We start from the raw sequence: 18,907 nt of genomic DNA on the forward strand, positions 1-18,907 counted from the left end.
GTGATGTCTTATTTCTGATTCTTTTTGAGTTCAGTCATTTCCTTTCTGATTTTTCTAATGCTCATTTATGTTCTTTCGTGTTGAGTATCATTTTAAAAATGTTTNAAAAAAAAAAAAAAAAAAAAAGAAATAAAAATGTTTTTCAGCTTGTTTTGAAATAAGCATTTTCATTTTATCTGCTTTATGATCATGTCTGTTTTTTTCTTTCTGGTTCTTCTTCTTTTTAATTACCATAATTAATTTTTCTGCTGAACTTTTCTGTTGCTGAACTTTTTTTGGTGAAATAATCTTTCCTGGACTTTGCGAATGATTAGTTCGGATAGTTTTTCTTACTCTACAGAACTTCTTTTTTATTTTTGCATGTGGTTCGAAAGTACGGCGGCTTGCTTTCTGGCATCTCCTAACACCATTCCTCACTTCTTTTCTTCAGGTGGGAGGAATTACCTATTAGTTTTGATGGCATTCTTAGCAGTTTCTCATTATCGGGGGCCCTTTCCTGAAGGCAGCCCTGACGTAGCAGTGCTGTGCGTGGACGGGGACCGCCATGTGCCAGCCCCTCAGCCCTTGTGACTGAGGGCCGTTGCGTTCACTTGCTGTGAAGGTGGCTAAACCTCTGCCACGGTCAGCTGCTGTTTTTAAATGGGCCCAAACTATATTTTCCTGATAAATATTGGTTAGTGTTTAGGGGTTTTCCTATCGGATCTGTCGCATACCTCACTACTGCCCTTTCCTTCGTCCTTCAGAGATGCCAGATACCAGATAGATCTTGTAGCTGTTGGTGGGTTTTTCCATCTGCTTGAATTTTGGGATTTCTGGATGTATTTTGTCACCTCGTTTTGTTGAAATGTTCTCAACACATTTGGTTTATTCTATCTTAATTGCTCTGGTTCTGTGCGAGGATTTGGAAAAATACAATATCTATGCTGCCATCAGTGCCATGATCCTTCCAGAATCCCTTTGAGTTTCTGTATTCTTGATGTTAATTTTAAGATTTGGTAATGAATTAGTTAAGGAGATACCATACTAAATGTTCATTTTAAAATCTTAATTGTGTACTTATTATTGAACTAGGTGAGGCACATCTGTGAATATATGTTTTCTCTATTCTGGATCATTTATGAGCTTAAATTTAAAGGACCGTTTATCTGAAAACATCCTTAACCTACTGGCAAGTGACAGAGTCCTTCAGCCTGGGCTGGAATTTTCCTCACGTATTGACCCACTACTGCTCATACCCACAGTCTTACAACGTAGTGGTTAGAATGACTTCAGACGCTACAGTGAACAATCAGTGACTTTTTTTTTTTTGCCACTTCTTCCCTCTGTATTGTTTGTCAGTTGGTATCTAAACATTTCTAGAATGAAAATTCAGAATTTAATATGAGGTTTTTGGTAAAGAGATTCCCTAAGGAATAATAAAATTCTTTTGGAACCATAAATATAAACTTAAAAGATTTAAGGTTATTGATTAGGCACAGATATATAGGTAAGGTAATTGGGATCAATTTCTGAACATACATTATTACGTTGCTATTATCACAAGCACCAGAAAGTACAAGAAAGTCAAAGAAGTCCAGCTGCCCTGTCTCCTTCCTCCTTCCCACTTTTCCTCTTTCTCCATCCTCCTTCCACAACCCATCCATCCATCATATTACATTAACCATTCCTCCTCCTGATCTCCATACAAGTGGTTCACATTCCTTTCACGTATTTATGTCCTAATTCTGTTGTCTCTTATTTTCTCCATATTTACCTCACATTCATGGTACTTTCACACACATAAGAAAATCCACTATATGTAGATTGTGAGTGCGTGTGCTGTCCTCTGTGTGTGCGCCCATGTGCACTTGAATCAGCAGTAAGTGAGATAGAGTTTGGAATGAATGCTTTGAAGATTTCCAGCTCAGGTTATTTTTCCACCAACGTTTTCTCCAGTTTGAGGGTAACAAGTTTTAAGTTATTATGAATACCATTAGGAAATAAAACTAAACTCTCAAAACTAATACATATTTAATTGAACTTACATTTTTTGATGATTACAGGATTTTTAGTTCTGTTCCCATTTTTTAAGGATCCCATTTTTTAAGGATCTGTAAATTAGAACCGGATTTACTGTGATCATTGCATAATACCATCAAATAATGACATATACGAGGGAGCTCCCCTTCTTGAAACTTAACAAGCCCCGTGGCTCTGGTGCCTTATTGGCCCTCTGTCTTGCGCATAATAGGTGTTCAATGGATTTATGAATGGAATTCATAGCTCATATTAAATGTAATTCATATTATTCTGAACCAAGAAAAACACTGTCTTATTCTATGATGGTTTTATATTCAGAACACTTTTGTTTCTCCTTGGAAGTACATTAACAAACCACAGTGTACCTGAGAAGAAATTCAGATTGTTGTGCAGGGTGTGAGATACAATGAAGGAGAAATTCCTTTTACCATCTCACATAATAAATCAAATGGCAGACTGCTGAGAGAATAGGAACAGTAGATAGATTTAACCCTATGACCTTCTCCACAGCCAGATCTTTCTAGCCCTTGTGTGTGATACTTTATATTTAACTCTTATTTGGGAACTTGAAGGTATTTTGAAGTAATTTGATAGAAATGTAAAGATTTGTAGCTACATACTAATGTGTTAGTACCTTGGGTAAGAAATAATTTCTTCAAATATGCTTGAAATATCTGTTCTTTATTAGACCATATAAAAGATTTTCAAACTTCTTGATTTTTATAGCCTCTGTTAGAAAATAATTGAATCAGTCTAGTTCAGTAAACATTTATTGACTACTAGGTACTGCGTTTGGCCCCGGAGAGCCAAAATGAATAAGACATGATATTTACCCTCAGGAAATATAATCAGATAAATACAGTGCAGAGGAGTGAGATGGCTGAGAAATGCTGAAAGCATTGTGGAGACCTGGACTAGCGTGAGGTGATCAGGATTGGCTTCTTGGAGGAGGGGACGTTGAAGAATGAGTAGAATGTAGTCAGGTGATGGATGGAGGTGGGTTGCAGTATGTTCTGGGATGGCATATGCAAAGAGGGAAGTGGGGAATACGATGTGTGTTCAGCATTGCTGGAGGATTGAAGAGAGGAGAGACAGGAAGTGGTATGAAATGAGGCCGGTCCATGCTTACCATGTGAATGTGCTTAAACTTTATCTTTTACCTCTGTGGCTTTCACACTTTAAAAAAACAAAATTGCATTAGAATCCTTCCTTGAAAAAGAATTGTGTGTGAGAGCAAGTATGTGCAACAGATAGAAGGGAATGTAGAGGAGAGTTTAAATTCAAGAATTGTTTGTGAGTGATTTTTGGCAGGACCTAATGATTAATTAGGTGCAGGTGGTGAGTGAGGTTGACTCACAGGTTTTCTGATTGGGTGATTGAATAGAAATTGGCTCTATCAAGTGTGATATCAAATGTAGGAACAGGTTTTGTGGGGGATGATGATGAGTTGCTTTGTATATGTTGGAGGGGTGTGGTGTTGGATATACGGATTGAGGAATCTCCAGTGGACACCTGGTACTTAAAACCATGGAAGGCCGTGAGATTATTCAGAGGTAGCAAATGGGCTGATACAGACTCTTGGGATACTAACCTTAAGGGGAGGAAGTGGAAACGATTTGGAGAAGTGTGAAGAGTTTGAGAACCAGGAGAATGTGCTGACTTGCAAACTGAGGGGATCAAGAATTTCGAGAAGGGTGGAGGGTGATTAGTTGTATCAAACGCCATAAATGTTCAGTATTGGAAGGGCTGAAATTTATTTGTCAGTGAGCTCATGAGGTCATTAGTACCCTTTTCCAGAACTGCTCCTCAGGATGTTGGGGGCAGAAACTTGAGTGTGATGGGTTCAGGAGTGAATGGGAAGTGTGGAGATAGAAACAGCAAATGTAGGGTACTTTCGAAAAGTTTGAAAAGGGAGGGTAAAAGAATAGCTGGAGAAAAATGCAGTTTGCAAGGGGTGAGAATGTTTGTGGATTAGGGTTAAAGAGCCAGTAGAGAGAGGAACATTCTAGATTAGCATAGAGAGGAGGTAATTGATGGAGCTAGCTTCCCAGGGAATGAGAGAGTGGCGGATTGCAAAGGCGGAGGGAAGGCAATTGGCTTTGACCTGGAGGAGGAAAGACTTCATTTTCTGAAATTGAAGACAGAGAGGGCAGACTGGATGTCTGGTTGGCTATATATTTCTGTGTGTAGTGGGTGGGAATTGAAGAGAGAATATTCCTAAAACCTTCACATTTTTCCAAGAGCTTATAGGTAAGGTTGTCTGTGGGGAGTGAGAACCTAGGTAGGGACTTGATGAGAGGGGTAGAGATGGGGGAGAGAGAGAGGGGAAGCTAGGGATGAGTAAGAGGATTGACTGTGAATTTGTAGTTGTAATGGGCTGTAATCAGCTGTAGTAAAAGATCTAGGAAAAAGTAGAAGGTACATTTTATCACTGCTCCTGAATTGCAGTCCTGTAATTCAGAGGTTAAAGGACATTGAGGATGTAGTTTTAAGAGATTGATAGGATTAAGCAGAGGTTCTGGGCTTGTTAGGGAAGGAGGGCAAAAGAGGATGAGGCTGATAGGTTTTTTTTTAAAGATTTTATTTATTTGACAGAGAGGCAGTGAGAGAGGGAGCACAAGCAGGCGGAGTGGGAGAGAGAGAGAAGCAGGCTTCTTGTCTAGCAGGGAGCCCGATGCGGGGCTCCATCCCAGAACGCTGGGACCATAACCTGAGCTGAAGGCAGAGGGAGGCTGATAGTTTTTGACAAAACTGTATCCAGGGACAGAATGCCTCTCTGATAATGGTTCCCAAACTGTGGCAAATTGAAATCATCTGAGGATCTTTAAAAAACTGGTGCCCGGGGGCGCCTGGGTGGTGCAGTCATTAAGCCTCTGCCTTCGGCTCAGGGCGTGATCCCAGCGTTCTGGGATCCAGCCCCGCATCAGGCTCCTCTGCTGGGAGCCTGATTCTTCCTCTCCCACTCCCCCTGCTTGTGTTCCCTCTCTCACTGGCTGTGTCTATCTCTGTCGAATAAATAAATAAAATCTTTAAAAAAAAAAAAAACCACTGGTGCCTGGCTCCTTCTCACGGGCTTTGTGGTTGAATCGGTGTGTATGCAACCTGTGCACTGGGAATGTTAAAGTTCCCAGGTGACTGAAATGTGCAGCAGTGTGCGAACCGCTGCTCTGGAAGGTTGAAGAGCAGGTACGGTGGAAGGTCTGGAACTAGAGAAGATTGTGGTCACTGTGGAGATACACTAATGCTCAAGATTTCTGAGGCGAGGACACATTCAGCTGAAGTAGGCTGGAGTCAAGACAGCCACAGAGTTGGGAGGGCAAGTATGGTCTCCATCTTTGGCACGAAAGACCCTGAAGCCCACTTTCCCAGTATTTCCTGCTTTCCACTGAGTGTGAACTCTGAGAAGAGAGGGCAGTGCCTTCTGGCAGGCTGATTGGGGAACAGGAATTGAGTATCTAACCTAACAATAAGGCTCAAACATGTCTTATTCTTGTTTTTGGAAAATAATAGTACAAAACATTGTTGATGCAAATAAAAAACCCAAAACAAGGTAACGAAACTAATGGGAACTTATTTAAAAGCAAGAATAACAGCAGTTGAAAAACAGCACTTATGATGTGCTGATATCAAAACATCTCTTTTATGGCCAATTCATACGTTCGTATGCAGTAGAATATTTGTACCAATACTCTGCATTTTGTGATTGTGTGACATCTAAGTTCAGTACTGAAAGTCTAGAAAGCTGTAGTCCTCTACAAACTTCAAATTATAAATAGTAACATATAAAACTAGCACGTGTAGCATAATTAGCACACGTAACCGTAGTAACTCACTTTATTATTATAGTGGCTCCATGTTTAACATTGTGTCATTTGCCCTCTGACTTTGAATCCTTTTATATCCATTAGGAGGCCCCTCGCCCACCCAGGGCCGACCATAAGTTGAAAATCACTGACCTGTATTGGATGGTGAGATCTTCCAGAATGAGGGTTGGCAATCAGGGCTTTGAGAGAGTGACAAAAAAAAAAAACTTCTCCATATGACATTCATAAGATGATTTGTAAGTTGTAGTGTTTCAGGCCCTACAGTTCACCTTGGATGGAAGTATATTAATCAGGCAGTCATCTCAGGGAGGCAGTTTATTGCAGTGTCCAAAGATAGGAAGTATAATTGGTTGTAGTGGTTGTGGTTGGAATTCTATACTGTGTGTTTCCAGAGGTCTTTCCTAAGTCTTCCACACATCTTTCTCTTAGTTTGTATGAAGATGCTTATTTTTTGTAATTACACTCACACCTGGCAGTAGTCAGTCTTGGTGAGAGTGATATTTTCTCAGGGCACTGGATGGCTGTGAAGAAAGAGTGTGTAGACGAGAAAAGAGGGGATTTGTCAACATAAATTGGGATTGTAGTTTTCCTCAGTGCACTGTAACTTGGTTCCCCAGTCTGTATTTCGATAAATGTAGCACTTGCTAGTTGCTGGGCCCAGAACACCGGTGCCTCGTCCACCCCCTCCACCTGCCTTCCCCTGGCTACCTCCCACTCACCCCCCGGCTGACTCTCCGTGCTCCCACGAGGCTCAGTTCCATGACCACCATCTCCACAGAGGGTCCTGAAGTTTTCAGGTGATGCCGCCAAGTCTAGCAGTCATTTGGATCTTCTCTGACCCTCTGGCATTTGCTTTACATTTCTATCCCGGTACTGATTCTTTGGTACCAAGACGGGGAAGCAAGGAGACGTATTTGCTTACATGTCCGTTTCTGTGTGTCAGGGTTTCTTCACTTCGACACGGTTGCCATTTGGGGCTGGGTAGTTCTTTGTTCTGTGCTCTGTCTTGTCCACTGTGACATGTTTAGCAGCATCCCCAGCCTCTGTCCTCTAGATGCCATTAGCACCCTCTTCCAGTTGTGACTCACAGTGATGTCTGCAGACGGTGCCAAATGTCCCCTGAGGGTGAGGAGTAGGTCACCTCCGGCTAGGACTGCGGCTCCGTATCAGACTAAGAGCTCCTCAGAGAACTATTTGATATGTTCCTCCTTATATTTCCAGTGCCTGGCACAAACTGTTCATTGAATCACTGGGAATAACCCAGAATTTGAGGGTTGATTAATGTGGAGTGGATTCATCTCCCCCACCCCCCATCTCTAGAATCTCTGTAAAACTAATGCTGAGAAGCTCGTGATATCTAGAAGTAAATGTCTGGCAGATGCCAGAGGACCCTGACTTTTTCCTATATCCTAACCATCTACTAGCTCTGTGACCCATGTGACTGACTAGCTTACCTCTTGGCTTCCATTTGTTTTTAACTTTAAAGTGGAGGTAATAACGTTGAAATGAAGTCAAATGGGCAACATGTTTTCACGTATTTATCACAATAGGTATTCAGCACACATGAGCTTAATACCCTTGATTGAATGATAGACTGATTTCATTTATGCAGCACACCTTGAGTGTGTACTGTAAGCTGGACCCCAAGCTAGAGCAGCTGGAGAGTGCATGAATCACTTCCAAACCCAGCAGGTCCTGGTGTCGCGGGGTTCCTGCTCTCATGAGGGAGAGAAGCGAGCAGTTCATTGTCGTGAGCTTTATATCGCCTAAGGTATGAACCAAGTCGGAGAGAGCCCTCGGGAGATGACTGACATGATGAGGTGTTGGGGAGGCTTCTCTGAAGAGTCATTCATGTGGAGGCTTGATCAAAAGGCAATGTGGGGAAGAGCATCCCAGGCAGAGAAAACACTGTGCCGCTGTGGGAGGGGACAGCAAGCAGGCACAGAGAGCATGGGGAGCTGTGTGCCCAGGCCTGCAGCTGGCGGCCTCAGAGAAGAGGGTTAAAAACGGTTAGAATCTTGAGTGTATTTCTGAAACTGGAGATTGCTCACCACTGTGACCCTGGGTGGATTGAAGCTGTTTTCTTTTCTCCGGTTCATTTTGACATTATTAGTCTTAGCTTTTCTTTTAGCAAGTTGACTTCCCAGAATAACCTCTCATTTCCTTTCATTCACAAATGTGTTAAGGGTTTGGAATACCCAGGAGAATACATTAGCCTAGGAGCACTTTTTTTTTTTCTCAACAGTTTCTTTTTTTTCTTTCTTTTCTTTTCTTTCCTTCCCTCCTTCCCTGCCTTCCTCCGTCTGTCTTTTTCTTTTTCTTTTTCTTTCTTTCTTTCTTTCTTTCTTTCTTTCTTTCTTTCTTTCTTTCTTTCTTTTTCCTTCTTTCTTTCTGAGTTTCTTTCTTAAGTTTCTTTCCTTCAGTTATTTTCACATGCATCTTTAACATTGATTTGAGATAAGAGCTGGGTTTTATTGTCCAAGTTTTACCAGTGAAGGGAATACTGTTGTGTTAACTGTTGACTGTTTGCAGTATCTCGCTTGTTTAGGAGACAGAATTGATGCAGGGGACGTTAAGTGAGTCATATAAAGACTTTTCTAATGCAGTAGTGGGGGTGTCCAAGCCCCCAGCCCCCAGGGCTCCTGGTCTTGTGATTTTGGTGACTTGGCCATTTGGGAAGAGTTACAACTTAATGTCTTTTGTGCTGGTGTTATGGATTAATATATTAATCTTCTAATCTCTTAATATATGAATACCATTTGGGCATTATTATTATTCAAACATTATCCAGTAAGATATGACCTGTAGAAATATTTTTAGATGATATCTCTATAACAGGCATGACCTAAGTGTTTATATTTAATATGTATACTTAACTTTTGAGTAATTTACATTTTATTTATGTCATGTGACATAGATTATTGTATAGTATTAAACCTTGAAACCTCTCAAATATCCCTTTTTGGTTTATGCTTTTTAATATATTTGTTAATGAAAACACATGGAAGGAAGTGAAATAATATCAGCTCTGAATATATTGTCATCCATGCCAAGTCATAAGATCTATCCAAAATCAAATATTTAAGATAAGTGTATTGTCTAATTTTAACTTAAATGGAGTCTCTGAGAGAGAACTCTATTACCCTGTTAGTATTAAGTAACAACAATACAACAGCAGAGGGCACCAAATATCCATTTCAGTCTTACACATTTTCTTGATGGTCTCCCTTTCTTCCTCCCTCCCTTCCTTCCTTTTTCCTAATACAGTTGACCCTTGAATGGCACCAGTTTGAACTGTGTGTGTCCGTTTGTATGTGGATTTTTTTTTCAATACGGTATAGTCCTGTAAAAATATTTTCCTTACGATTTTCTTTTTTCTAGCTTTATTGTAAGAATACACTATCTAATACATATACAAAATATGTGTTAATCAACTCTATGTTACTGCTAAGACTTCTGGTCAACAATAGGCTGTTAGTAGTTAAGTTTCTGGAAAGTCAAAAGGTACACTCAGATTTTCTTCTGCATGTGGGAGAGGGGCACTCAGTGCCCCTCACCTCCGTGTTGTTCAAGGGTCAGCTGTAGTTTAAAATCATTAACATTAAAACCACATATTCTTATAGTAAATGGTGGATTTTCCCTTAACTAATTTTAGAATATTTTGAAAGCACATTAAGACAACAGTGTGTTTTTATTCATATTGAATGTTTTGCATTTAACATTATGCATCAGAAGTTCTTTGTAAGAATTTATTTTTTTTTAAGATTTTATTTATCCATTTGTTAGAGAGAGAGAGAAGGCACACACGTGTGAGCACACAGCAGGGGGAGCAGCAGGCAGAGGGAGAAGCAAGCTCCCCACTGAGCAAGGAGCCTGATTCAGGACTCGATCCCAAGACCCTGGGATCATGACCTGAGCCAGAGGCAGGCGCTTAACTGACTGAGCCATCCAGCCATCCCTAAAGATTTTTATTCAGTAGGATATCCTTTCCGTAATCAAGAATAAAATTTTTGTTTAATTTTTCCTACCAAAATATTCTTAGGTGATAAACCAGTTCTTTATACCGTACTTAGGAAATAAAGAATTATTTAGATCATGCATTAGAAATATGACACCTAAATAATTATTTTGTAAAATGTTATTATTTGGTGAATACATATTTTTCCTATATTCTATTTTAGGACTCAGTGTTGATATTTACAGAAGCACATGTGCACATGTGTATGTGTGTGTGTGTATGTTAGATATACAACATTTCTTAGTCTTAGTATCCCTCGATCTCTGGTTTCAATACAGATTCAGATTTTTTTTTTTAAATCACTTACTTGTCTGCTTTACACATTAGCATCAAAATCAGCTGGGTTTTTTCTTTTTAAAGATTTTATTTACTTGAGAGCAAGAGGGAGAGAGCGTAAGCAGGGGGAGCAGGAGAGGGAGAGGGAGAAACAGGCTCCCCACCAAGCAGGGAGCCCCATGTGGGGCTTGATCCCAGGACCCCAGGATCATGACCTGAGCCAAAAGCAGACACTTAGTTGACTGAGCCACCCATGTGCCCCCAAATCAGCAGGTGTTTAATGCTCACTGGCACAAATAAAAGTTATGTTTAGGTAGAAATTTGGACTGTTTGGTATTATAGATTGGACTCCATGCATTTTCAGGAAAAAAAATTATTTTACTAGGTAACTTTAGAAATAGTCCTGAAACTGTGACATTAAAAAATGATTCAGAAATAAGTTTTAAAATCAGGACCATTGAAGTGAATAATGCAAGAGTGAAATATTGCCAACATTCTAAATTTCTCTAAGTCATCGTATAAAATGACATATGCTTAAAATATCATTATAACGTCAGTATTGGGGACAAAGCTACCAGGTGTTTCAGCAGACGTGATTTAACCTAGCATGTATTCAAATATATAATAATGATAAATGTTATAACAAGGATACATCAACATTTTCTCCTTTGCAGATTGTAAGTTGTTTTCTTGTTGCCGGCAGTGCTGCTTATCGTGTGCTTGTGTGTGTATATGCTGAAAAATACCTGGGCTTGAATAACGATTAATCTCCTGATCATAGTTCTGTCATTTTCCTTGGGTTTTTCACTTGGGATACAATTTTACCTGCTACTCTTAATGTGATTGCCACAGGTTTGCTTGCAGTGATGAGCAAGCAATCCAATAATTTTTTCCTATTGTTGCATTTCTGTAATATTTTAAGTCAAGTTCTTTATCTAGTATTTGAAATGGCTAAATCTGTGTTTTCTGTATACAGAAAATATAACGTTGTAATAGGCTTAACACTTACAATGGAAATGTCAAATCGATCTGTCTTACTAGCTTCTTAAGTACATTGTGTGTCCTTTGCATTTACGATTGAGTTTTACTAGCAAATTTGAGACCATTTCATTTGGATATATTTTATGATTTAGCTTTTCTTGCTGCCTTTTTTCAAGTAAGTTTTGAAATTATTGCCTTAAGTACAAAGGCTTTATTTTCTTCCAAGCATCTTGCATATAATAGACACTCCACAGGAGTATTTGTTGAATTTAATGTTCTGCCACGATAATGTAAAAGGGAATTTGAAAGCTCACATTTCAGATGTTCTTAATAAAGGTGACAGAACAAGCATACTAACATTCCTGGTAAAGAATTTCCAAGGTTAGGTAATCTGTATGTGAAATTGTTAAGACTATAAGATGATTTGAATGCGTTAGTTTGTTCTAGATATGTGTATCTTATGATTAAGCTAAGAGATCCTTGGAGTTTGATAGATATTTCTGCTCTTTTTTCTTTAGCTAATCTTAGTTTGACATATTAGAATATCAAACAGGTCTGTGATCAACTCTGCCATCTTAGCTAAAGTCTTACCCTCACAAATTTGCTAGGTATCTGTATTTTGTTGTAATAAGCCTTTAAGTCAGTAAAATCCATTGACAGGTGTCAACAGGTCATATGCAGGACTTGGGGATGAGTCATTTTCTCCTTCTTTCCTTCAGTCTCCCTCTATTCTCATCTGCTTTTATTGATGCTTTCTGTTTTTCACCCTCTTTTTCTGACTGTGGCTTGCTCGTAGGTACAGTTTTTCCATGGTGACACAATCAGCAGCACTGAGAGGTTGTGATAAGAGGAGTCACACACAATCACATCCAGATATCGTAGTACCAGACACTAGATAACCTTTCAGTTGTCCAAGCACATGGGCTGTCTGCTGGCACACCTCCCGGAAAGAGACAGAACCAGAGCAGATCTTGGGGTGCTGAAAGGGGCACAGATGTGGTTGACATCAGAGGAGAGAGCTTAAAAGCTGACCTTGTGTCCTCACTCTTGCCTTCTTTTTTCTTCAAGCCACTCTTGCTGCCTCAATAATTTCCTGACCAAACATGCTTGATTTTACATGCTTTGGTAGTAATGATCTCCCTTTCTCCTATTAGAATTTTGTAGATCTTTACTGGAAAGACAATATTTACTAATGTACTATGGTGGGCTCTTGATTTTATCTGATGTTGTTGTTACCTATTCCCTCATACGTAGTGACATGCCAGTCTATCTACAGTTGATAAAAGATGATGTTTTACCTTTTTCTGTGGTATTACGAACCCTAATGCCCAGCATAGTGCCTGGGCCATAGCAGCAACTTAGTATGTGGTAGCTATCAATATTAATTTTCATAGCAATAATATATTAGATATAATGTATTACAAATAACTTTGTCATTCAAATTGTACAAAGCAGTTAAGCATAGTGTTTGACATTACCCGTTCAGCATTTGAGAAAACAAACACAAAGCGCAGTGGTGTTAGAAATAAAAGGGTAATGTACACATTCTTCACCCCATCCCAACCTGTACATTCTCAGTACTGTTGCATACTTTTATCTCCCCTCATCTGGACGGCTTCTGTTTCCTTCCAGTTCATAGTCATGACTCTGATCTTTTCAGCCAACATTGCTGGTGGATAAACATCTATAAAATTCAATTTGATCATGTTATTCCACTTTTTAAAAGCCATTAGATGATAGTTCTCAAACTGGACTGCAGCGTGAAGGTGTCTGGGGTTCTCATTAGGCAGGTTCTGATCCATTCAGGTCTATTCATACTGATTCAGGCCTGATATCAGGCCCAGGAAGCTGTATTTTAACAAATAGCCCTACTGATTCCGAGAGAAGCACTGCTTTTAATGACTCCCAAGCCTGCAAGCCTTAGTGTGAACCCCTGTGTTCTCTTTGAACCATCCCTTGCATTCTTTCTCTTGGTCATCTGTGGCTTCATCAACATCCATCCTGTCACTTTTTTTTTATCCTTTATCCTTTTTCACATTTTGCTCTCTCTCTGCCCTTTCATAGTTATGCCTTCGGAGGGGCTCTCCCTGGTCACCCAGGGTGGAGTTGGTGCTTTCTCTGCTGTGTCCCTGTCATCCCTTGCAATCCTCCTTTCTTCAGAGCATCATTTTTACTACATTATCATGGTGTCTTTATATGCCATTATCTAGCTGTGAGGTTTGAGTTCCATGACTAGAAAATCATCTTGTTTGTCTTTGTATCTCCAGTGTCTTGCACAAACACAGGCAAATGTGTAACAAATGAATTAAATACGGGAACGAAATTCAGAAAGTCTTGGCTTTTTTAAGTTATATTTTGTAGAATATAAATTTGTATTACTTACGCTCTTTAGGTTCTTAAACTGTGATTTAGAAATTATTTCCTACCTTCCTTTAAACATGATTCAGTTCAGAACAGAGGTTTAAGTAAAGGAGGCAGAATTAGTAATAATTATGGAAATAATTTTTGGAAGAGCAGCCACTTGAGACTTTTTTTTACATTTTTCTTTAATTGACATACAATTGACCTACAACATTACATTAGTTTCAGGTATACAACGTGATGATCTATATTTGTATATATTGTGAAATGATCACTACAGGAAGTCTAGTTAACATCTGGGAAATGCCTTTCAAAGGATGGGTAAAGTACGACTTGAGGGGTTTTAAGAAGAATGAGAAAGGAGCATCATCCTGGCATAAGCAAAGGCACAAACGTGTGACACTGCATGGTTCTGGAAGTTACAGGTGGTTTAGGGGTGCCTGGGTGGCTCAGTTGGTTAGGCGCCTGCGTTCAGCTCAGGTCATGATTCTTGGGTCCTGAGATTGAGCCCCGCATCAGGCTCCCTGCTTAGTGAGGAGTCTGCTTCTCCCTCTCCCTCTGCCCCTCCTCCTCCTCATGCTCACTCTCTCCCAAATAAATAAAAATTAAAAATAAAAAAAATGCAAGTGATTTAATTGGGCTGTAGAGGGGTTGTGGCTAGAGATGAAATTGGAGGAGTAGGCAGCAGTGTATTTTGGAAGATGTTTTGTGCTTTGCAAAGAAGTCTTTGCAAAGATTGTATCCTTGGATTATAAAATGCTATTGAAGCCCCTTCAGCTAGGAAGAAACATGGTCAGATGGGAGAAGGATTGAGACAGAAGAGAGACCAGTTAAGGGGATTTGTTATAATTTTATGATAGAAGAGTTGATTAGCAATTTAAAATAATTTTATAATTTTTTTTATTTCATTCTTCTGGGTACACCGATAGGGTTACACAAGATGCGTTAAACATAGTTAGTTCCCATAGAGTATAGGAAAATGTAAATATGTAAAATACCTAATGATATCAACATAGCCAAGGTATATACATTTGTGATGTATAGTAGATATAAAATGTTATGGGAGCTGTATTCATTGCGGACTAACTTTCCTTAGGAGAATTAGGGTCTTGGTGGAAGAGAAGGGATTAGAATAGAACAAAGAAGAGTATTTTAGAAAAAGGAATAGATAAAAGGATTGATGGGTAGGAGACCATGGTTATGGTGTGAGAGCCTGTTTGTGAAAGCTGGAAAAATATTTGGTATCAGACTGTAATGGGCCTTGAATGTTGTGCTGAAGAATTTTGTATTTTATCCTGGAGCTTTATTTTCTGATTATGAAAATAATATATATTGACTGTATACCATTTAAGAAATGTAGGGAAATATAAAGAAAAAACAAAATATTCTATAATTCCACCACAAAATGTAATTAACAATATTTTCATGTATTTCTCCCCAGTGTTTCTCACCATGCTCAAATATATACTTAAGCAGTAAATAAGTGAAATTAGAACCATACTCTGTGTGTTTGTGTGTGTGCACGTGCGTGTGTGTAATTTTATCTCACTTAAAATTGGAACAGGAGGGGCACGTGGCTGCCTCTGTTGGTTAAGGGACTGCCTTCGGCCCAGGTCATGATCTCGGGGTCATGGGATCGAGCCCCAGGTCCTTCTCCCTGCTCAGCGGGGAGTCTGCTTCTCCCTCTCCCTTTGCTCCTCCCCCCACTTATTCTCTCTCTCTCTCTCTCTAATAAAAGTATTAAAAAAAATTTGGAACAGGAAATTTTGCCATGTGGCTAAATGTGCCCAGAGAGCATGATTTGTAGTGATTGCAGTATTTATTCTATTACATGGCTACACTTAAATTATTTGTCTCTTTCCTTATTGTTAGATTATTTAGGCTTCAACTTAAAATAATCGCTACCATTTCACTGAATGTCTTTGTACATAAATCCGTGTCTGTATTTCTGACTATTTTGGATAGAGTTCCAGAAAGAAATGCACTGGATCAAACTGTCTAAAGGTCTTGCAAAGTATTTTGCTACATTGGTCTTCTAAAAGGCTGCTATTTAAATTCATGCCTGCAGTGTGTGGGTTTGACTTTCATTGTACTTTTGGCTAAGTAGTTTTTAGTGTTTACTGTGTGCTAATTTTATAAATGGTATCTTGTGGTTATTTTAACAGTTATTTCTTGACAACTAGTTTGAGCTGGTTTTTTCCTATATTTATTGACTCTTTGTTTCTTTTATTGTGAATTATCCTTGATCTTTATGGTATTCCCCCCCTTTTATTTGGGCATTAGTATTTTTCTTGCCGATTTTAAGAAATATTTATATAGAATGTAACCCTATCAGTCTTATTTATGGCACATTTTCCTATTTCTTGCTTACCTTTTAGTATTTTTATAGTAGTGAATTTTACTTTATTTTATTATTTTTTTTTAAAGATTTTATTTATTTGACAGAGATAGAGACAGCCAGCAAGAGAGGGAACACAAGCAGGGGGAGTGGGAGAGGAAGAAGCAGGCTCATAGCGGAGGAGCCTGATGTGGGGCTCGATCCCGTAACGCCAGGATCACGCCCTGAGCCGAAGGCAGACACTTAACCGCTGTGCCACCCAGGCGCCCCTATAGTAGTGAATTTTATATTTAAGTATGTTTGGAAAGCTCTTTCTCATCTTGAGATCAGATATATTCACCTATATTTTGATTTAGTTTTTAATCTGTATTTTCCATTTCTCTTCATAACCCATAATAATGGCAACTTTTTGGCGAAAGAGTGACGTGACTGGATTTGTGCTTCAGAAAGAAGTCTTGTGGCTCTGTGGAGTTGCGTTGGAGTAAGGAGAGACTAGGGGCAGTGAACCCCCTGAGACGAGAAAATAAGTGTCCAAATGTGGTGACAGTGGTATAGGGATAGAATGGAAGGGGAATGATTCTCCACTGATGGTCTGGGAGGCACAGCAGGTTCAGTGGCAGGGTGAACATCAGGGCACATTGACCATGAGGTGCTATGGGACATCTAGATACAAGCAGTTGTAAGTAGAGGATTGAAACTCCAGGAGGCTGGTCTGGCTGATGATGGAAATTAGGGAGCCACAGATGTTAGTCCTAATGTGGGAGGAAGAATGAGTTTTCAGGGCAGCTGACTGCTGAGAAGGGTGGTTCAGAGTTAGGAAGGGGAATAATGTCAGATAATGCAAAGAGCTCAAGGAGGAGTGGGACTGAGGTTTCCTTGGATTAGCCTCCTACTTTCCGTACATTTGGCTAAAAGGGTCTGTAGAGGGGGAAAGAGATCAGTAGAAGAGGGAGCATGGTCAAAGGATAACACTCCTTTTTAGAATCTAAGTAGACTTGAGCATGTTCTCTATTGAGAGAAAAGAATCTGTGAACAGGGAGAGAGAGAAGGTAAAAATGAGGGATTTGATGGTACAGCAACTGAAGGGATGAGTCACCCTGATAAATGGATACTTCTTTCAGGTGGACCAGTAGTTCATTCTCAGAGAATTTGCGTAGAGGTTATTGAAACAAATTTTAATCTGTTCTATGAGTAAAAAAACTCCCTGCTTCAATAACTAATTTTTCTTGTTTTTAAAAAATTAATTGACCATTTTATAATTGTTTCAGCTTAAAATTCTCATTTAAATTCATATCTTTTACATACTGCTGATTGGCAAAGTTTGTGTGTTACTTTTAATGATAGAGGTACCTAAATAGCCTAATATGCATTCAAATTCCTGTGTTTAATGCTCATTCATGAATGTATGCAATTAAACATTTTATATTATAACCATTTTTTAAACATGTTTATTGCAGGGGAATTTGCCTAAATATTCTCATAACTCCCTGATGGTCCAAGCAATAAAGACAAACCTAACAGACCCGGACATACATGTGCTTTTCTTTGATGTGGAAGCGTTGATTATTCAACTCCTGACTGAAGAAGCCTCTAGGCCGAATACTGCGCTTATTTCCCCAGAGAATTTGCAAAAAGCATCTGGCAGTTCAGACAAAGGGGGCTCTTTTCTAACTGGAAAACGAGCAGCAGTTCTCTTCCAACAAGTGAAAGAAACTATCAAAGAGAACATAAAGGAACATCTCCTTGATGATGAAGAGGAGGATGAGGAGATGATGAGGCAGAGAAGAGAAGAGAGTGATCCAGAGTATCGGGCCAGCAAGTCTAAACCGTTGACCTTATTGGAATATAATTTAACGATGGACACTGCAAAATTGTTCATGTCGTGTCTTCATGCCTGGGGTTTAAATGAAGTTCTGGATGAAGTTTGTCTTGATCGCCTTGGAATGCTGAAACCGCATTGCACAGTATCTTTTGGTCTCCTATCGAGAGGAGGTCATATGTCCCTGATGCTTCCTGGTTATAATCAGCCTGCTCGGAAACTGTCACATGGGAAAGCAGAAGTAGGAAGGAAGCTGCCAGCAACCGAGAGCGTCGGAAAGGGCACTTACGGAGTGTCCCGAGCCGTCACCACACAGCATCTCCTGTCTATCATATCTTTGGCAAATACGTTAATGAGTATGACCAATGCAACTTTTATTGGTGATCACATGAAGAAGGGTCCTACCAGGTGTGACCATGATAGTTTGATTTTATTCTCACATTTCCAAAAAAAAAAAAAAAGAATAAAACCTGTTTTATTTTTCTCACTGTTTACTTTTTTTTTTTTTTGGCTCTGCCCACCTTAGCATTTTTGTGTCATTTCAGTGTTTCCCTTGAAATTTTAAAACACAGCATGCATGATTTAAAGCATGATAAAATTACACAGTTTAATCTTTACTCATACTACATAGCTGTTTAAACTTAGTTCAGCTTTAGTAAGTGAATTATAGACTAGCTCTTCAGTAAATATAATCTTAGAATTGTATCTACTTAAACTTTGCATTGACATTTAATTCAAAATGTATATTTGGTTGAAATGCTTCTTTATGACTTATATGTAATGAATGATAGGTGTTCAGTAATTAGCTTCAGAATTTTGTGAGAAGTTTAGTCAGAATTTCTCAATTGGAAGAGAGAAAACAACTTTTTAATTGTAGGTGAGTATTATTTTAATATTTCAGGAATATCTAACCTGATTTGCTATTACCTATTTTCCAGAAGTCATGAAGACAACTTTTTAAACTGTGGTTTTATCATACTTTATTGAGGGTTGATCATATTGAGAAATTAAGAAAAACCAAATACTCGGTAGTATTTACCTTGTATCTAGTTCTGTTGTAAGTACTTTATAGATTCTATTTCATTAATGCTCTTAACCCTACAAGGTAGGTACTGTTATTATCCTTTTACTATAGATAAGGAACTGAGGCACAGGTTAAGTAATGTGTCCAAAGTCACACAAGTAGTAAGTGGTGTCACGAGAATTCACAATGAGACAGACTGCCTCTGGAGTCCAAGATTTCTAAAGCCTTATTACCTTCTTCAGATTTT

At 39.1% G+C, this 18,907-nt stretch overlaps 1 protein-coding gene across 4 annotated transcripts in view; it reads left to right on the top strand.

The window, feature by feature from the left end:
* The window catches only part of WDR7 (WD repeat domain 7), a 339,096-nt gene that overhangs the window by 77,869 nt on the left and 242,320 nt on the right, over positions 1 to 18,907 (top strand). For all 4 annotated transcript variants that reach the window (XM_019800741.2, XM_011226266.3, XM_034643188.1 and 1 more), the window contains one exon: positions 17,275 to 18,044. In XM_019800741.2, coding sequence (XP_019656300.1) covers positions 17,275 to 18,044 — 770 coding nt within the window. The remainder of the gene's footprint in view (positions 1 to 17,274; positions 18,045 to 18,907) is intronic.

The sequence above is a fragment of the Ailuropoda melanoleuca genome, chromosome 14 (assembly GCF_002007445.2).
Source record: "Ailuropoda melanoleuca isolate Jingjing chromosome 14, ASM200744v2, whole genome shotgun sequence".
In the NCBI taxonomy this organism is placed as follows: Eukaryota; Metazoa; Chordata; class Mammalia; order Carnivora; family Ursidae; genus Ailuropoda; species Ailuropoda melanoleuca.